A 17,110-nucleotide genomic window follows, 5' to 3' on the forward strand; every position below is an offset into this window, starting at 1 on the left:
TTTCTAATGAACATCCTGAAAGATCTGCTGCATGTGATTTTTGTCAACTTTTTGCATATTTTTTTTTTTGCTAAAAAAATTTCTTAATTGTAGACCTCATGAACCCTATTACCTATCCGTCCTATCAGCTATATTGCTCAGTCAAAATTGTAGGAATATCTGGAAAAAATTAATAATTAAAAGTAGCTTTGATTTGTTATACTCGGTAGGTTACATGAGTTGACTTGGCATTTGAATGGTGAATAGCATGTTACTATTTTCTTAAGACTGATTCACTGACTGACATTTTTTTTATAGGTTCGGCATTTGTATTATCGTACCTGGCATAAAATTTTCAAATATCTAACACCAAATAAAGGTAAGTATATAGAATAAAATGAAATTGAATTATAAAAATCTTAAGGATGCCGTAGAGTTATTTTCGTGAATTTTGCTGCTTTTGTTATTACTTTTGTAAAAGTTATTGGGCTCATAATTTTATCAAAATTAAAACTGAAACACATCTAAAATACCTTTTTTTAAAAAAAATTGAGAAAAACTACTTGCATAACGGATACTGTACACTTTGTTTTTGAGATATAAGTCTGGACGCAAACAATAACATTGACTTATTGCGTAATTTGCGTAATCCCTTCTCGACGGAAACAGTGCACACTGATAACGACGCGGTCATATCAACTCCGGCTCCTGATTATTGATCAATCACAAAAAAGAGGCCCCCAAGGAAAAACTCAAAACGCAGTTCAGAGGAAGCGAAACTTTACCTATAACAGAAATGCATTGCCGACAGTACAATGAGGTTCACACTTCAAGTTTGAGTATTCAAACCAAGAGGGTAAAATTTCGTCAGCAAAACATGATCAATTTCCATCTTCCAAAAAGTCGGGCAGACAATTTAATATCAACCGAAAATCTGTATTGGTTGGACGAGCAGTTGGGAGAGGTCGGCGAAGTTTGCAAAACTAGTGTCTTATGTGGGATTGCCGCCAGGCCACCCATCGACAAAGGTCCGTACAAGAACGCCGTTTCCGAAGTTGCGGTAGAAGTCGAGTGTCTGCTAAAACAAGACAAAACATCGGATGTTGTTGAGTTAACTAGCACTAGGGGTTGGCGTTTAGGCATTTCGATCTCTTTCTCCAGTTACTAGGCAAGCATTTGTTTTACAGACCACGCTTCGCATGTAAACATGATTTGAATATATAATGAGATGACGTCATTTATCTCTCTAACTGTTCAACGTTATGCGGGGCCGCTGTGTACTGTAACAACTTCGCTTCTTTTTGGAGGACGAATACGGGCCCAAAAATTTATAGTTTTGAATTTTAATACTGCAAGGCTACTAAGTGACTCCATGTTATGTGTTTTGTTGTAAAAATCATTCCCTCTGATGCTTTAAATGTCCAAAATTAGCGCAACATGACAAATGTTTTGTTTTTTGGCGTTTTCAGGCAGAAGAAATCTGACGCCATAGAGGTCATTCAAGTGAGTTGTGCGTCGTCAGAAATTGACCTACTTTCATGAAATTCACACACATTGATAACGTATTGGCGCAGAATAAAACCCTTGAAGCATTTTTTGATAACTTCTCGCAATGAAAAATAAAAAGTTTTTAAATTCGTTGTCTATGGGTGAAATAACAGGAAAAATGTAAATTGATGTCATTGTAAATAAATATGCAATCTATGTTCTAACACTCTCGAGGCATTGACGGGGCTGATGCTGCCTTGCTTTTTCAGCTTTCTTTTTTTACAACACCCCTACGGTTTTTATACAAAACTCATTTTTATTCAAAATAACACCTCTATGTTTACTTAGTAATCACGTGACTAATTCGTGGTACATGTCACAGATCATTTTTTTCAAAAAGCCAGGAACAAGGGCTTTAAGAAAATATATAATTTGCTATGCTTCAAAACACTTTTCCTCATGAAAACAGTTTTTACTTTTTAGAGCATGATAACTCTACCGCATCCTTAAAAACATGAATTTAAATTGTCGTATTTGCTCTTTGAGAAGCCCATCTTTCAATAGAAGTGCATTTAAACTTTCTTGAGCGCAATTACTGATTGTCTGTGTAAAATTTTTACTTTTTCTTGAAAACCACAAGTTTGATTGCTTTGTTATCGAAGATATAGATAGTCTGTACCTCACGTGGACCACTCTCAGATTTGTTTATTCATGATGTTAACTTTAGTTCTCCAAATTTGATAAATATTTTTGTCATTTTTGGTAAAAAATGATATTTTTGACTTCTTGTTGAAAAATGTTTGTTTACGATTATTTGTTTAAATTAGGTACTGTTTTTGTATTATTTCAGAAATGAAAAAGACCCATCAAGAGTTGTATGGTTTAATCAATTATGGAGAATTGAGGAAAAAAGTGGGAGGTGGATTGAATGAGAAGATAGGACAAAAATTAAATGAGTTAATTACTACAGGGTAAGATTGTGTCGATTATAGTAGATTTGTTTCTGGTGTGTGTGTGTGTGTGTGTGTGTGTGTGTGTTTGTTTGACAGGTATGTGTCATAACTTATTGTAAAATAAAGAAAACAAACTTTTGAGCTACTCAAGACAAAAAATGTCATCTCTTTAGTCCCGGTGGCATGTGGTCTGAAACAAGACTTTACCCAGGTATGTTTTGGGTTCTGTCAGTCTAATGTAATTGACATGCTCAAAATTTTTGTCAAAGTTGGTACAAAGTTATTTTAGGAGATGTATGCATGTTAATTTTGTTTTGTTTTTGACTGATTGCCAAAAAAAATCAAAATCAATTATTCTCAAATGTGGTATTGATACATTGTATCACCCATGGTGGATCAATGATGCATATCAGTTTGTTACATGCTTTGATACAAAATGTCTGACTGGTATTTTTCAGATACACTTTTACAGATTTGGTTTAAATTTGGTACAAAGTAAAAAAAATAATGGGTTGAATGTAGTTTCAGTTGGTTTCGAAATTTTGTGAATTTATTTCATTTTTTCTCTCCGATCAATGATCTCACTTACAATTCTTTGAGAATCCCCCAAATCTAATGGGAAAAAAATGATTAATTTAATTTTTTTTTCGCCCTCCTCAAAAAAATTTCCTTATAAAAACTAGAGAAACAAGGAATAAAATAAGTCTGGCCTTACAGCGCACGACTTTTAGAAAAAAAAAGGTATTGTGAAAGGACGAATAACACCTGATGTGTTTATTTACTTTTAGGTGTACTTTGATCCGTCACAAAGGAAGGAATCTCAGAATAAAAATGCCAATATGTAAGGCATTGAAAAGGCTCAACAGTTCAGAAGGTAAATAATCTACTGTAAAACATGTTGAAAAAGCGGCATGCAATTTTAGCGAATTTTGGTAAAATGACGTAATAGCGAAATGTTGATTTAGCGAATCTTTCTTGTCATTGTCAATTTCTTTGTTTGGCGGCCATTTTGAATTGATAATAAAGTCATTAGCGGCATCTTGAATTAGCGAATCAGTTCTCTCGCGAAATTCGCAAAAAAAGACATGTTTTACAGTATATCTGGATTGCAGTGCGTCTGTTTGATTTGATGGCGTTCAGGTGACTTTCAGGGTCAGCATATTTTGTGTTGTACAATAGGAAAGAGATCTTTTCAAGTTTGGTGTTCGATTGGAGGCTGGCTCACAGGATTATAATTAGAAAATGGGAATTGACTATTTTTTCTGTGCATCTTTATTACAAATTCCTATACTTGAATAGGGAAATCTCTAATATTTGGGTTCCAATATACAGAGTGTGGGGTTTTGATATTGCTAATAAAGTGGACCAAATACAAATGTATTGATGGTACTAGAGAGTGCTTTATCAAGATTTTTCATGTGTAATGGTTTTTATTGTCTAGGAGTTGAAGAAGATGAGCCTACCAAATTACCAATGAAGGTATTAATAGAATTACAGCCATGTAGTAATGCAGCGTGGTCTACGATACAAAGTATGGCTCAGAATCCAAGATTAAGGTAAGATTACTGTACCAATCTAAGCTTGTAGAAATGTTCAATGATATTTAATTTCATTGTTTTAATATTCGATCATTTTTTATCTGGATTTTAATTTAATTTAAATTCACAGATTTTCAATTAAATCAATCAGTTGCTATTGTAAATTAACTTTGATTTCATGTAGTGGTTTTCTCTTGATAGTGTACTGGTTGGTAATTTAATCGATATGCGTGCTGGTATGGCAATTTTCTAGTCACTTCAAATTGCCTATTGCTATAATTATTTTTTTTAATCTGAAAGTGTTTTCTTCTGTTTCAGGATTACTGTTCCTTTAAAAAAGGAAATAGGAAGTTTATTAGGATTTCTACAAGAGAAGTGGACTCCCCATCGCCAAAAACTGGTATCCTTTTATGCTGGTCTTGTTAATTGTTTATATTATAGGCTTTATATTTGTTCTCATTCTTTTAATAAGCATAATTTTTAGAGGCCTTTTTTCAATAACACAAATACGCTTGTCTGGGGATTGTACATTTAATGATGCCCTGAAATTCTGAGAGTTATTTCGACACACAATTGGAAAGACTGCTTGCAACTTCGCATTATGCTTTTTTTTTTTGGATTTGGCAACATTCCTTTGACGACACTGTTCCATTGACATGCACACAGTTTATATCATTCCTTTATCATGCGAGACGAGGGTGAAGCGCAGATTTTACAAAATAAATATGCCTTCATCGAAATACACTAACAGGATATGTTAATGTGTTTCAATCTTTCTTGAATTATCTACAACGTAGATATACAAAAAAACAAGTAATGAAGAAAATAATTAATCACACACAGAAATGCCATCACTCAAATGGTGCTGTCAAGTCTAGAACAGAGTAAATGCTTAGTGTTTCTCGAGATTGCAAGCCGTCTTGCAAACTGCTAATAAAAATAGGGGTTACCCAAACTTATTTCCATTGAATGATTTCCCTATAGTGTGTCGACTCCTATTTTGGCAGTCAATTTTTGAATTGTAAAATTACTGTAAAACATGTCTTTTTAGCTAGCATGTCATTTTAGCTAATTTAGCTAACCTGTGATTTCGCTAATTCAAGATATAGCTAATTTAGAATAAAGTATATTCTCACAATGAGATTGTTGGCATTTTAGCTAAGTTAAAATTTTGTTAATTCGTGTATTGGGTCAAATTCCTAAAATGGCATGTAGCTATTTCAATATGTTTTACAGTAGTCAGACATTGCAGGTGGTGTGGTTCACAATACAAAAACTAGTTTAGGTATGTTTTTGTTCCATATTTTAGGAAATTTTAAGTCAAAGTGTGTTAGCTCGCCTTTAATAGTGAAAGCACAAACATTACAATTATGTGTCAGCACTAGCAATTGCAATTTGCACTTACAAAATAGAAAAAAGTCAGGAGAGACAACAGTGACATTCAATGTCCGGAACTGTCGCCTGGCACAAAATCATTTAAAAAACACAAAAAAACATTACAATTATAAACTCAATTATAATATCAATTTATCAAATATAATTCCTTGACTTTCTGCCCATCAGCTCAAATCACTGCGACCATTTCTACAAGAGGAGCCTCATGCTATGCTAAGACTGCGATTGCCGGAAAATGCAGATATTAAGCCTCTGAATGAACTCAAAGGAAAATACATGCATAGTAATTGCAAAACTCCATTCCACTTTGTAATTCCTGAAACTGGAAAATACGGAAAAGCTGGCACACTGTCAAGCAGTCCACGGATAAGTGGCAAGTCCAAGTCTCAGATTGCCAAGAATAACAAAGCCATGTCTGCGGCACTGAGCAAATGTGTGACAAAAGACACTCTGCTTGGAGATGCTAAAGGGGATAAAATGTGCGAGATCTGCAGGAAAATAAAAACCGTGAACAATAATGTGTTTAAAGGCAGAGACAAAAAAGAAAAAGTGTGTTGTTGTGCCCTACCCACTGCTAGTAAAACTGAGAAAATGGAAATTTCCAATCATAGAAGGAAAAACTCTTCCAGCATTGAGGATCATGTGACGGGTGATGTGACACCAATTGACATTGAGGAAATGTCAGGTGACAATGATAGGACATCTAACAAGGAGACTAACAAAACTGATATTGCTGCCAAGTTGAGTGAAGAGTGTAAACTAAGACAAGGCATAACGTTGAGAAATTGTGATGGGCTTACCTTCACTGAAATCTACGCCATGGTAAGTAGATGAGCAAGTATCAATTGCTATTTTGTGTACATTAAATATTATTCGCATTGATTTTGTATGCTACCAGAATAGTTTTGCAAGAGACTTTGCTTTTTAGCTCCGGTGTCGACTTTGTCGAGCAGAGCTTATCATATGAGTGATTCTTCGTCGTTGTTGTCGTCGTTTGTGTCAATGTTTAACTTTTTCGACTTCTTCTTGAAAACTACAAGCCTGAATGCTTTGATACTTGGTATATAAGTACCTTGGGTAGACCTCTCTCAGATTTGTTCATTTCATGATGATATCTTAAATTTTAAAAGCATAGCTCTGTGATCCCCTGGATTGCACCAATGCATCATGGGAAATGTAATTTGAATGGCCTGCCCATCGTTTAATATGCATAAACAAGTTTTTAGCTCACTAAATTTCCAGTAGCCTAACCAGACTACTAAAAAATGACAAAATAATGACAGTGTTTTCATACATGTATCTTTCACTGACCAGTTTGTACTCAAATGTAGATATAGATTGAGCAATGTGAGATTTACTATAAACTGCTCTTGTGGAAGACAAAATTTGAAGACTTTTGTGAATCGTGAAAATGATAAAATTGATAGCAGTTAAATTTTGCGACATGAAGTATTAAGGACTTTTGCGAAATTTTGTTTTCACAAGAAGTTTACAGTATTTATTTGTACTCAGATTTCTTGCATGGCTTTTAGTGTTTACTTAATGAACTACCCAATATTGACGTACATGTATGTGAAAAAGTCAGGACCTGTCACTTAGATGAAATTGAACTGTCTGAACTAAACTCTGTGTAAACTAGAGATCTGCCTGGACTAAACTTTGTGTAAACTAGAGATCTGTCTGAAATATACTTTGAACTAAACTCTGTGTAAACTGGAGATCTGTCTGAAATAAACTTTGTGTAAACTAGATTTCTGTCTGAAATAAACTTTGTGTAAACTGGAGATCTGTCTGAAATAAACTGTGTGTAAACTGGAGATCTGTCTGAACTAAACTCTGTGTAAACTGGAGATCTGTCTGAACTAAACTCTGTGTAAATTGGAGATCTGTCTGAACTAAACTCTGTGTAAACTGGAGATCTGTCTGAACTAAACTCTGTGTAAACTGGAGATCTGTCTGAACTAAACTTTGTATAAACTAGAGATCTGTCTGAAATAAACTCTGTGTAAATTGGAGATCTGTCTGGACTAAACTCTGTGTAAACTGGAGATCTGTCTGAACTAAACTCTGTGTAAACTCGAGATCTGTCTGAACTAAACTCTGTGTAAACTGGAGATCTGTCTGGACTAAACTCTGTGTAAACTGGAGATCTGTCTGGACTAAACTTTGTGTAAACTGGAGATCTGTCTGAAATAAACTTTGTGTAAACTGGAGATCTGTCTGAACTAAACTTTGTGTAAACTGGAGATCTGTCTGAACTAAACTTTGTGTAAACTGGAGATCTGTCTGGACTAAACTCTGTGTAAACTGGAGATCTGTCTGGACTAAACTTTGTGTAAACTGGAGATCTGTCTGAAATAAACTTTGTGTAAACTGGAGATCTGTCTGAACTAAACTTTGTGTAAACTGGAGATCTGTCTGAACTAAACTTTGTTTAAACTGGAGATCTGTCTGGACTGGACATCTGTCTGAACTAAACTCTGTGTAAACTGGAGATCTGTCTGAACTAAACTCTGTGTAAACTAGAGATCTGTCTGAAATAAACTTTGTGTAAACTGGAGATCTGTCTGAACTAAACTCTGTGTAAACTGGAGATCTGTCTGGACTAAACTCTGTGTAAACTGGAGATCTGTCTGAACTAAACTCTGTGTAAACTCGAGATCTGTCTGAACTAAACTCTGTGTAAACTGGAGATCTGTCTGGACTAAACTCTGTGTAAACTGGAGATCTGTCTGGACTAAACTTTGTGTAAACTGGAGATCTGTCTGAAATAAACTTTGTGTAAACTGGAGATCTGTCTGAACTAAACTTTGTGTAAACTGGAGATCTGTCTGAACTAAACTTTGTGTAAACTGGAGATCTGTCTGGACTAAACTCTGTGTAAACTGGAGATCTGTCTGGACTAAACTTTGTGTAAACTGGAGATCTGTCTGAAATAAACTTTGTGTAAACTGGAGATCTGTCTGAACTAAACTTTGTGTAAACTGGAGATCTGTCTGAACTAAACTTTGTTTAAACTGGAGATCTGTCTGGACTGGACATCTGTCTGAACTAAACTCTGTGTAAACTGGAGATCTGTCTGAACTAAACTCTGTGTAAACTAGAGATCTGTCTGAAATAAACTTTGTGTAAACTGGAGATCTGTCTGAACTAAACTTTGTTTAAACTGGAGATCTGTCTGGACTGGAGATCTGTCTGAACTAAACTCTGTGTAAACTGGAGATCTGTCTGAACTAAACTCTGTGTAAACTAGAGATCTGTCTGAAATAAACTTTGTGTAAACTGGAGATCTGTCTGAACTAAACTTTGTGTAAACTGGAGATCTGTCTGAACTAAACTCTGTGTAAACTGGAGATCTGTCTGGACTAAACTTTGTGTAAACTAGAGATCTGTCTGAAATAAACTCTGTAAACTGGAGATCTGTCTAAACAAAACTCTGTGTAAACTGGAATTCTGTCTGCAATAAACTCTGTGTAAACTGGAGATCTGTCTAAACAAAACTCTGTGTAAACTGGAATTCTGTCTGCAATAAACTCTGTGTGAACTGGAGATCTGTCTGAACAAAACTCTGCAAACTGGAGATCTGTCTGAACTAAACTCTGTTGAACCCTGTGTAAACACCTTTTTATGCCTTTGTCCAATGACTTGTTTATATGAAAAGACCTCTACAAAAACTTATTACCTCTCAGTATTGTCGGTGTTCAATATAGATGGATTTTATTGTCTAACTCACCATGAATCAGTTAACAGGACGATGCATTGAAATTCTGATCATTACTAAAAATAAGCTAAAGTTGTTTTCTTTCTCCGCCTAACAATCTCTATTGTGTTCAGCCTTTGTTACTGAAACATGAATAATAATGTTTTGTTGTAAACCTGGTGTTTACTGAATGTAATATTCAGATCAAGATGCCAGACTTGGTTTTGTACAGAAATATGTCTGCACAAATTAGTGCTTGACTGACTAAATTGTATTACCAGTCTTTTAATCCGCTGTGAAGACAATACTATTATGGTAAAAGTAAAGAGGTTATTATCCTTGTTTTAAAGTTGCATGCACTCTTTCCTATATTCACATTCCTATAGTTTATTGGGGTCTTCAGAATATAACTGGTGAACTGGAATTCTTTGTGCAAACATATTTTTACGAAAGTGTCAAAACTAGCCAATTAGACAGCACCGGTATAGTTCTAATCAGTTTGTGTTTGCAATTTTCACGGGTGTGCTACAGCAGCGTTTTACACTCAGTTTTTGACACTCAGTTTTTGTCATTAAAATGGTTTTGATTTTTAGCTCTCTATACAATAGCAATAAATCTTTCATACGATCAGAAAAACCTAAGCAAAAATTGCATTTTAGTTTTACAACAGTGGTGGACAAAAATCATGCGAGTGTACTGATGAAGAAAACACAGCGCCCCCAACACCACTGTGACATATGCAATGTACCAGATATTTCTTTATGTTTATTTCCATACTAATTGTTATTTCGCAAATCACGAGAAAATAAAATTCTAGTTCTACATTATTTGAAGTATTTGATTGTCTGAATATGCATGAATTACAATATTCGATTATTTGCAGTTTTGAATCATTGTGGGTTGTAGTAATTACGAACAGATGTGAATCTTTTTATAAGCGCTATCAGAATACTTTGTAAAAACATTGGCAAATGGTGAAATAGGAAATCAAAACATTTGCCAACTTTCAGATGCATTGAAAATCATTGAACATAAATATTCAGGTATTTAACAGGTACAAATGTATTCAGGTATTCCACATAATAGTGAGAAAAAAAACACAAAGTTTTAGAAATGATCTCAGAATACAAATTTAGCTAAATAACGCTTGTTCTTATGTTGCACAAGTCTATTTAATAATTTGGAAGAAATGTATGTGCAAAATAATTTGAGGCACCATTTATCAAAATTATAAGATCTTCTTTAAAAAAAGAAACGGCGCAGGGATAGAATGAATTTTGTTAGAATTTCTTTCTAATTTTACACCAAAATGGATCAATTTAAAGTTGCCAAGAGGTGTTGGTCGAAATTTTTTAAAAATCAAAACAATTACATTACATTTGTATGTGTGTTTAATTTTGTGAATGGTGACAAAAGTTGGCTTTTGTGCTCAAAGGGTTAAACCCCATCTGTGTCATTTTAGACCCAAGTGAGTTTACTTCCTGAATAAAGCCTTAGCAACAGTATGCCACTACTATAGCAGTTATAATTCGTCGCTATGCCAGTGTCTAAATTGAACTGCTTTATAAATAATTAATTACATTACAACGTCCTTTGCAAGTTTTGCCATGCAGCAATCCTGTGTGCAAAGATAAAGTGAAAATGTAGATCGAACGACATAACTTCATTTCCAGGTTTCTGTGCAAGTGATTAGAAGGTCATAGTTCATCTGTACTGCTGGTTCAAACCAGTTTGCTACACCCAGCTTACCCAATTGAGTATTACAGCAACATACTACTTGATGAGCATGTCTGACTATAAATTATCCAAACCTTCAGTTGTTTGAAACTTGAATGATGGTGGTCAGTGCAGCCACCACTTACAGGCGGTTGCACTTGAATATTGTGTAAATAAACAAAACATTTGACCCACATTTTTATACACCTATGTTGCTATGTGTATCGGGAGTATGGGACCCACATGAAATGCACACAACTATCGATAATTAAATTAACATTATAAATTATAATTAATATTACAGCTCGGCATGCCTGATAAGATCCGATTTGAATATGATTGGAAGAAAGAAGAACCTCCTAAAGAAGCAACTGAAGGAACCAGTGGCGTTGAGATGTGTGGTATCGAATCAACTGAACACAGATCTGCTGTTGGAGAAAAAGCTGAGACATGTGAATTGGTCAAAACGCTGCAAAGACTGATATTCCTGGCCGACTCAGAATTGTCTGAGATTACCAAACCAAAGCAGGTGAATGTGATAGAATTGCATCATGCCATGTTTTACCTCTTTTAAATTACTCTTTCAAATTATATTATTTTATCTACTGTAATTTTAATATGTTCACGGGTATACATGTATTGTGACAACCAAAAAGTTCTCTGACTTCCTTAATTCTTGTTTCCATACGTATAATTCACTGTCAGTGTTTTGATCCTTCCCTCTCAGTTTGAAGGAGCTGTGTTTATATTGACTGGCAATTGATGTTACAGATAATATGGTTGATCAGCAATACTAGTGTCATTGTTGACACTCTTTTGATGGATGCTTGATTTGGACCATTGGGAGTTTCACAACTTGTTTATTTCTACAGAACAAATAACACATTAATAATTTTATTTGACGAGATGCTGAATTGTTCGAGTTGTGGACATCGAGTTACGAACATCAAGTTACAAAAACTTTGAGTTACTAAAATGACAACGCACTTATTTCTGAAACCCCGCCCACTTCTGTGAAACCACACACAAATTGTAACTCAATGTTCAGTTAACAGAACTTTGAGTTACGGGCAACCTATGTTTTTGTTGGACGTCTACATTTATTTAGTAACTAGAACTTGAATTAACAGTTAACCAAACTTCAAGTTACGGGCAACATAGAATTTTTGTTTTGTTTAATGTTGTATATTCCCCGTAATTCAAAGTTCATTAAACTGATAATTAAAATTTGAGTTACTAAATTTGAACGTTCTACAAAACAAAAAATGTATGTTGCCTGTAACTCGAAATTCTGTTAATTGGACATCAATTACAATTTGGACATAGTTTCGCAAAAGTGGGTGTGGTTTTTGAAATATGGGTGTGGTCATTTTTGTAATTCTGTTTTTGTAATCCTATGTTCGTAACTCAATGTCTGTAACACGAACAATTCAGCATCTCTATTTGACTACCCCCGATAGTTTCGTTCTTGAGGCAAAATGTTTTGAAATTGCCTTGGTCTCATTAAAAATATTTAATTGTACAATACCGGTATAACCAGGTTTTTCGAGCTGTGGTCATTCATCAGTTGTGTGATTAAGATTGGTTAGCAAATCTCTTCAGTGGGAATTCTCCATGCAATATCTCACGAACATAATTTTCCTCTCTGTACCACAGGGTTCAAGTTCCAATACATCGCCATCAAGGTCATCTGCTTCGTTTGCGGCCTCCACACCACCATCAAAATCCACAATCGCCGGAGTTAAAACTAGTGCTACAAACAAGAGTCCAAAAGAGAATACCAAAATTTCTGCAAATAAAGCTGCTCAGAGAGCGAACATTAATGCCTCTAGTCTGATTGCGGGCAGTGACAACTGTAGTGACATTGTTAGGTCTGCAACGATCGGTGATCAAGACAAAGAGGTGTTTGTTGTACCAACTACACTGCCTGCAACTAAAAAAATATCTCCTGCAACGTCTTCCCAGCAGGATAAAGCTTTTATGGCTCAGCTGCAGTCTATTAATGTGAGTGTACTAATAAATGATTGATGAGCTTGCAAAAGTAAGAATTGCATCTGCTTTTCATGTAGCGTGTCTCAGTATGAAAATGCAGAAGAATTGGCAATCTATGTGTATCTCTGTTACAAATGGAACTCTTTCTTGCTCAAAAAAAGAATTCCCTCTGATTCTAGGGTTAACATTACCTGCGTACACCGTTTTGCCTATTTATTTGGCTTTTTGTGGAGACATTCAGCAGGTAATATGTTAAAGCAATTCCTGTAGAAGTAAATCAGGGAAACATTACATGGGAATGTCAATGCTTTATATAGAGAGAACAGTCAACCACATGTGTTATATAAACTAGCGACTGCAGTACATAATCTTCTAGCAGCATGATCCTACATTGCTTCTATTTGACCAGAGGGAAAATAATTCATGTTAAGCAAATACAAGTCAGCAAAGAACACTTAAATTAACACAGCATACTGGATGGTTGTAAAAACCTTCCTGACTTGGTATAGTGAGAGATGATAATGAGGAGATAGAAGTGTATACCAGTATTTAATTAATGAGCAAAGGGAAACTTGAATTCGGTTATAGAAGTACATTGTGATGTTGCACTGTTGTTCATTGTTATTACCGGTATATTACTCGTAATAGCATATGTTTTTTATTTCAATTCCAGAAAGAGCCAAACATCTTTTTACCAAGGTACAAAAAGAGAACAAGAGGAAGAAAACCACTTGTTGTGCAGGTGAATTACATTGTTTTAATTGCAACCAACCATACAGTATTTCTGTTTTTATCTTCTTGTGGTGATCATCATCTTAAACAATTCTAAAATGAATGAGTGCAGGAATTGAACTTCAGAGTTGAGAAAATCACATATTTTTAAGAATTCATTTTATAAAATTGCCTCAGTGTACGGGGAATATCAAAGGACACCAAGGCAAGCTAATTTGGCATCTAGACAGCTGCTTACAATGCAATGAGTGTGTTTGAAAGACCTGGTTAGTGTTCGTTTCGTGTTTTTGCTTGTTACTTTAGACATTAACAGAACAGGTATTTTGGCCTTCTTAAATAGAGTGATAAACTCGGCCATTTCCGTTTCTTTGAGCAAACCTTGCCATGCTTATCACAACTCGTCCAGAATGTGACACGCATGTGGAACTTGTCCAGGGTGTGACATGCATGTGGAACTTGTCTAGGGTGTGACACGCATGTGGAACTTGTCCAGGGTGTGACACACATGTGGAACTCATCCAGGGGGTGACTCGCATGTGGAACTTGTCCAGGGTGTGACATGCATGTGGAACTCATCCAGGGTGTGACATGCATGTGGAACTTGTCTAGGGTGTGACACGCATGTGGAACTTGTCTAGGGTGTGACATGCATGTGGAACTCATCCAGGGGTGACATGCATGTGGAACTCATCCAGGGAGTGACACGCATGTGGAACTTGTCCAGGATGTGACATGCATGTGGAACTCATCCAGGGTGTGACATGCATGTGGAACTTGTCCAGGGTGTGACATGCATGTGGAACTCATCCAGGGGGTGACATGCATGTGGAACTCATCCAGGGGGTGACATGCACGTGGAACTCATCCAGGGGGTGACACGCATGTGGAACTCGTCCAGGGTGTGACATGCATGTGGAACTTGTCCAGGGTGTGACATGCATGTGGAACTTGTCCAGGGTGTGACATGCATGTGGAACTCATCCAGGGGGTGACACGCTTGTGGAACTTGTCTAGTGACACGCATGTGGAACTCATCCAGGGTGTGACATGCATGTGGAACTCGTCCAGGGTGTGACATGCATGTGGAACTCGTCCAGGGTGTGACATGCATGTGGAACTTGTCCAGGGTGTGACATGCATGTGGAACTTGTCCAGGGTGTGACATGCATGTGGAACTCATCCAGGGGATGACATGCATGTGGAACTCATCCAGGGGGGGGGGACACGCATGTGGAACTCGTCCAGGATGTGATACGCATGTGGAACTCATCCAGGGGATGACACGCATGTGGAACTTATCCAGAATGTGACACGCATGGGAAAATCGTCCATATTGTGACTTGCATGTGGAACTCGTTCAGGAAGGGACGCGCATGTAAAACTTGCCCAGGAACTTCATAGCATATCTTCATACATTACATTGCGATTATATAATAAAGTTGCATACCCACATTTTATAAATCTTTGATGTATTTTATCTTAAAGTGCCTGTGCAATGCCCACCCTCACGTTTCCCATTTTAGATCTGTGTCCCACTGAAATGGACAATTATTGATTTTTTTGCCGAAAATGATTACTCGTATCCAAGTAAATTTGGTGCGCCACCAAATGCCAAAATGTGAGAGGAAGTCATACCCCTGAGCTGTAATAACACTGGTCATTCAGTATACTTTTAAACGATATATATTTTTTGGTCGCCGTTTTTTTTTCTTTTTTTTTTGGACTATTTTAATTTTCTGAGAGAGAGTTTTTAGATGTTGTGTTGTGGGCAGTTGCAGTGAAACGTATAGTCATAGTGTAAGTATTCACACGTTTCTAATCGACCCGAAGGTGCGACATCAGTGGACGAAAGCCACTTCACCTCAGATTCATTTTTTTTTTGGAGAAACTGTCGTCGTCCATGAAAAAACAACGTCGACAACATAAACCTGGCGCAACACTTTTGAAAGAAATAGATTCCGGACCATGATCACCGAGGTGGATTTCAGAAGAGAGAGAGAGACGTCCGGCAAGTGTTTCAAATGAGTTGACTTTTTTGCGATCCTGATTATCGTTTTATAGAGACCATTTAGTCCCTGTTAGGTAAAAGGTAGCAATAATTTTGACAGTGACACAAAAACGAAGCGTCGGACAAACAGGAAATTACACAGCCCTCACACAGTGCTAATTGTTTTCATTTTCGAAGGCTAAAAGTTTCTGAATTGTTTGGTGATTGGTTTTGAATGTCGAATTCACACCTCTGTTCATTTTTTTACCTCCATGCTTGCAGCTTGATCTGCGTAATAATTTATGAAATAAGAATCCGGGCTTGGTCAATGTGTTTCCACCAAATAAAGTTTTAATACATTATAATTATGACAATCACGTCATGGATCACGCTATTACTCGAATCCACTCTGAATTTATCGGTATGTGTGTCGATCTCGATTATTTTTGTTATCCAATTAAACGCCACTTTTAACGCACTTGCCCTCGTCGTGACCCGACGCGTTCACCGATTTCAACAAAATTTCAATTTATTTCCACGCGGCTGTCATTTATTTAGTAACTGTGATTTGTCGTTTTTTAAAGTATTTTATAGTGATCACTATAGTCTAATGTTTAGAATGTCAAAATATGTTCTCTTTTATTTTAATTTGGAAAGTTTTACTCAGACGATCGATGAAATACAACAGTGTAGTGACGTGCCTAGTAACCTGCTAAATAACGAGATAATTCCGACGTCAAATTGTATTTTGTCCAGCGACAGTGTACAAACGTGCGCCGGCGACGATCACAGTGACCAGCTACACCAGCACGGACATATTTCGCATCTAACTCAATCCCATGCAACAAAAATTGATACTATGTGTTCATTATGGTCCATTCCTCCTCGACGAACAAGTACATAAGTGAAAATTTAGTCAAAGACGAGAAAACTGCACAAGAAATTTGCCTTATTTACACGTATCGGCAATGCAAGCTGCCATGCGACTTCCCCTTCTGACGTCACAAGGGGAATTTCTGTATGCAAATGAGAAGCTAATGAGGAGCCTCGTTTTAAAATACACAAAATAAAGTTGCTGTAGATTGAGTTTAAAACACATTTTTTCACTTAAAAAAAATAATTCATGCTTAGAAACATGAAAATTAATAATATTTATGTATCAATGGATAATTTTAGGCGTGAAAATAGCAGCCATTTCACAGGCACTTTAATTATAAAGTTGCTGATAGATCATCAAATTGGGTTGTGGGCTCACTGTCACCATAGATTGTTTGCGTAATTTAAGCAGTTATTGCATGACCTTATGTGACTTTTTCAGCGTACTCTTTTACCACGACCAAGCCAGAATCCTACACGTCATATGATGTCGTTATCCATTGTACAGAACTCTACAAGTGCCGGTACCGGCTCCTTTACTCCTATACTGCCTAGCCAGCTTGGTGTACTTGCATCTACTGCCACTCCTTCCAATACAAACAGATCAAAGCCAAGGAACATAGCTCCCTTAACGTCTGGAAACACAACCACCACAAATACCATTAACACAGGTAGGATCAGAACCTTTTACTACTGGACTGTTGACTATCTGTAGAATGCTACATCCACCTGGCTTACTTGCATGCTATAGAGT

The 17,110-nt window shown here is 36.3% G+C and overlaps 1 protein-coding gene across 2 annotated transcripts in view; it reads left to right on the plus strand.

Moving 5' to 3' along the window:
* The window catches only part of LOC100375128 (protein cramped-like), a 29,875-nt gene that overhangs the window by 4,785 nt on the left and 7,980 nt on the right, over positions 1-17,110 (plus strand). For both annotated transcript variants that reach the window (XM_085497813.1, XM_002734747.4), the window contains exons 5-14: positions 298-358; positions 2,318-2,438; positions 3,209-3,294; positions 3,862-3,976; positions 4,277-4,358; positions 5,522-6,175; positions 11,074-11,298; positions 12,426-12,773; positions 13,435-13,503; positions 16,799-17,027. In XM_085497813.1, the coding sequence (XP_085353939.1) occupies positions 298-358; positions 2,318-2,438; positions 3,209-3,294; positions 3,862-3,976; positions 4,277-4,358; positions 5,522-6,175; positions 11,074-11,298; positions 12,426-12,773; positions 13,435-13,503; positions 16,799-17,027 (1,990 nt within the window). The remainder of the gene's footprint in view (positions 1-297; positions 359-2,317; positions 2,439-3,208; positions 3,295-3,861; positions 3,977-4,276; positions 4,359-5,521; positions 6,176-11,073; positions 11,299-12,425; positions 12,774-13,434; positions 13,504-16,798; positions 17,028-17,110) is intronic.

This window comes from Saccoglossus kowalevskii, chromosome 4 (assembly GCF_978046115.1).
Source record: "Saccoglossus kowalevskii chromosome 4, keSacKowa6.1, whole genome shotgun sequence".
Classification (NCBI taxonomy): Eukaryota; Metazoa; Hemichordata; class Enteropneusta; family Harrimaniidae; genus Saccoglossus; species Saccoglossus kowalevskii.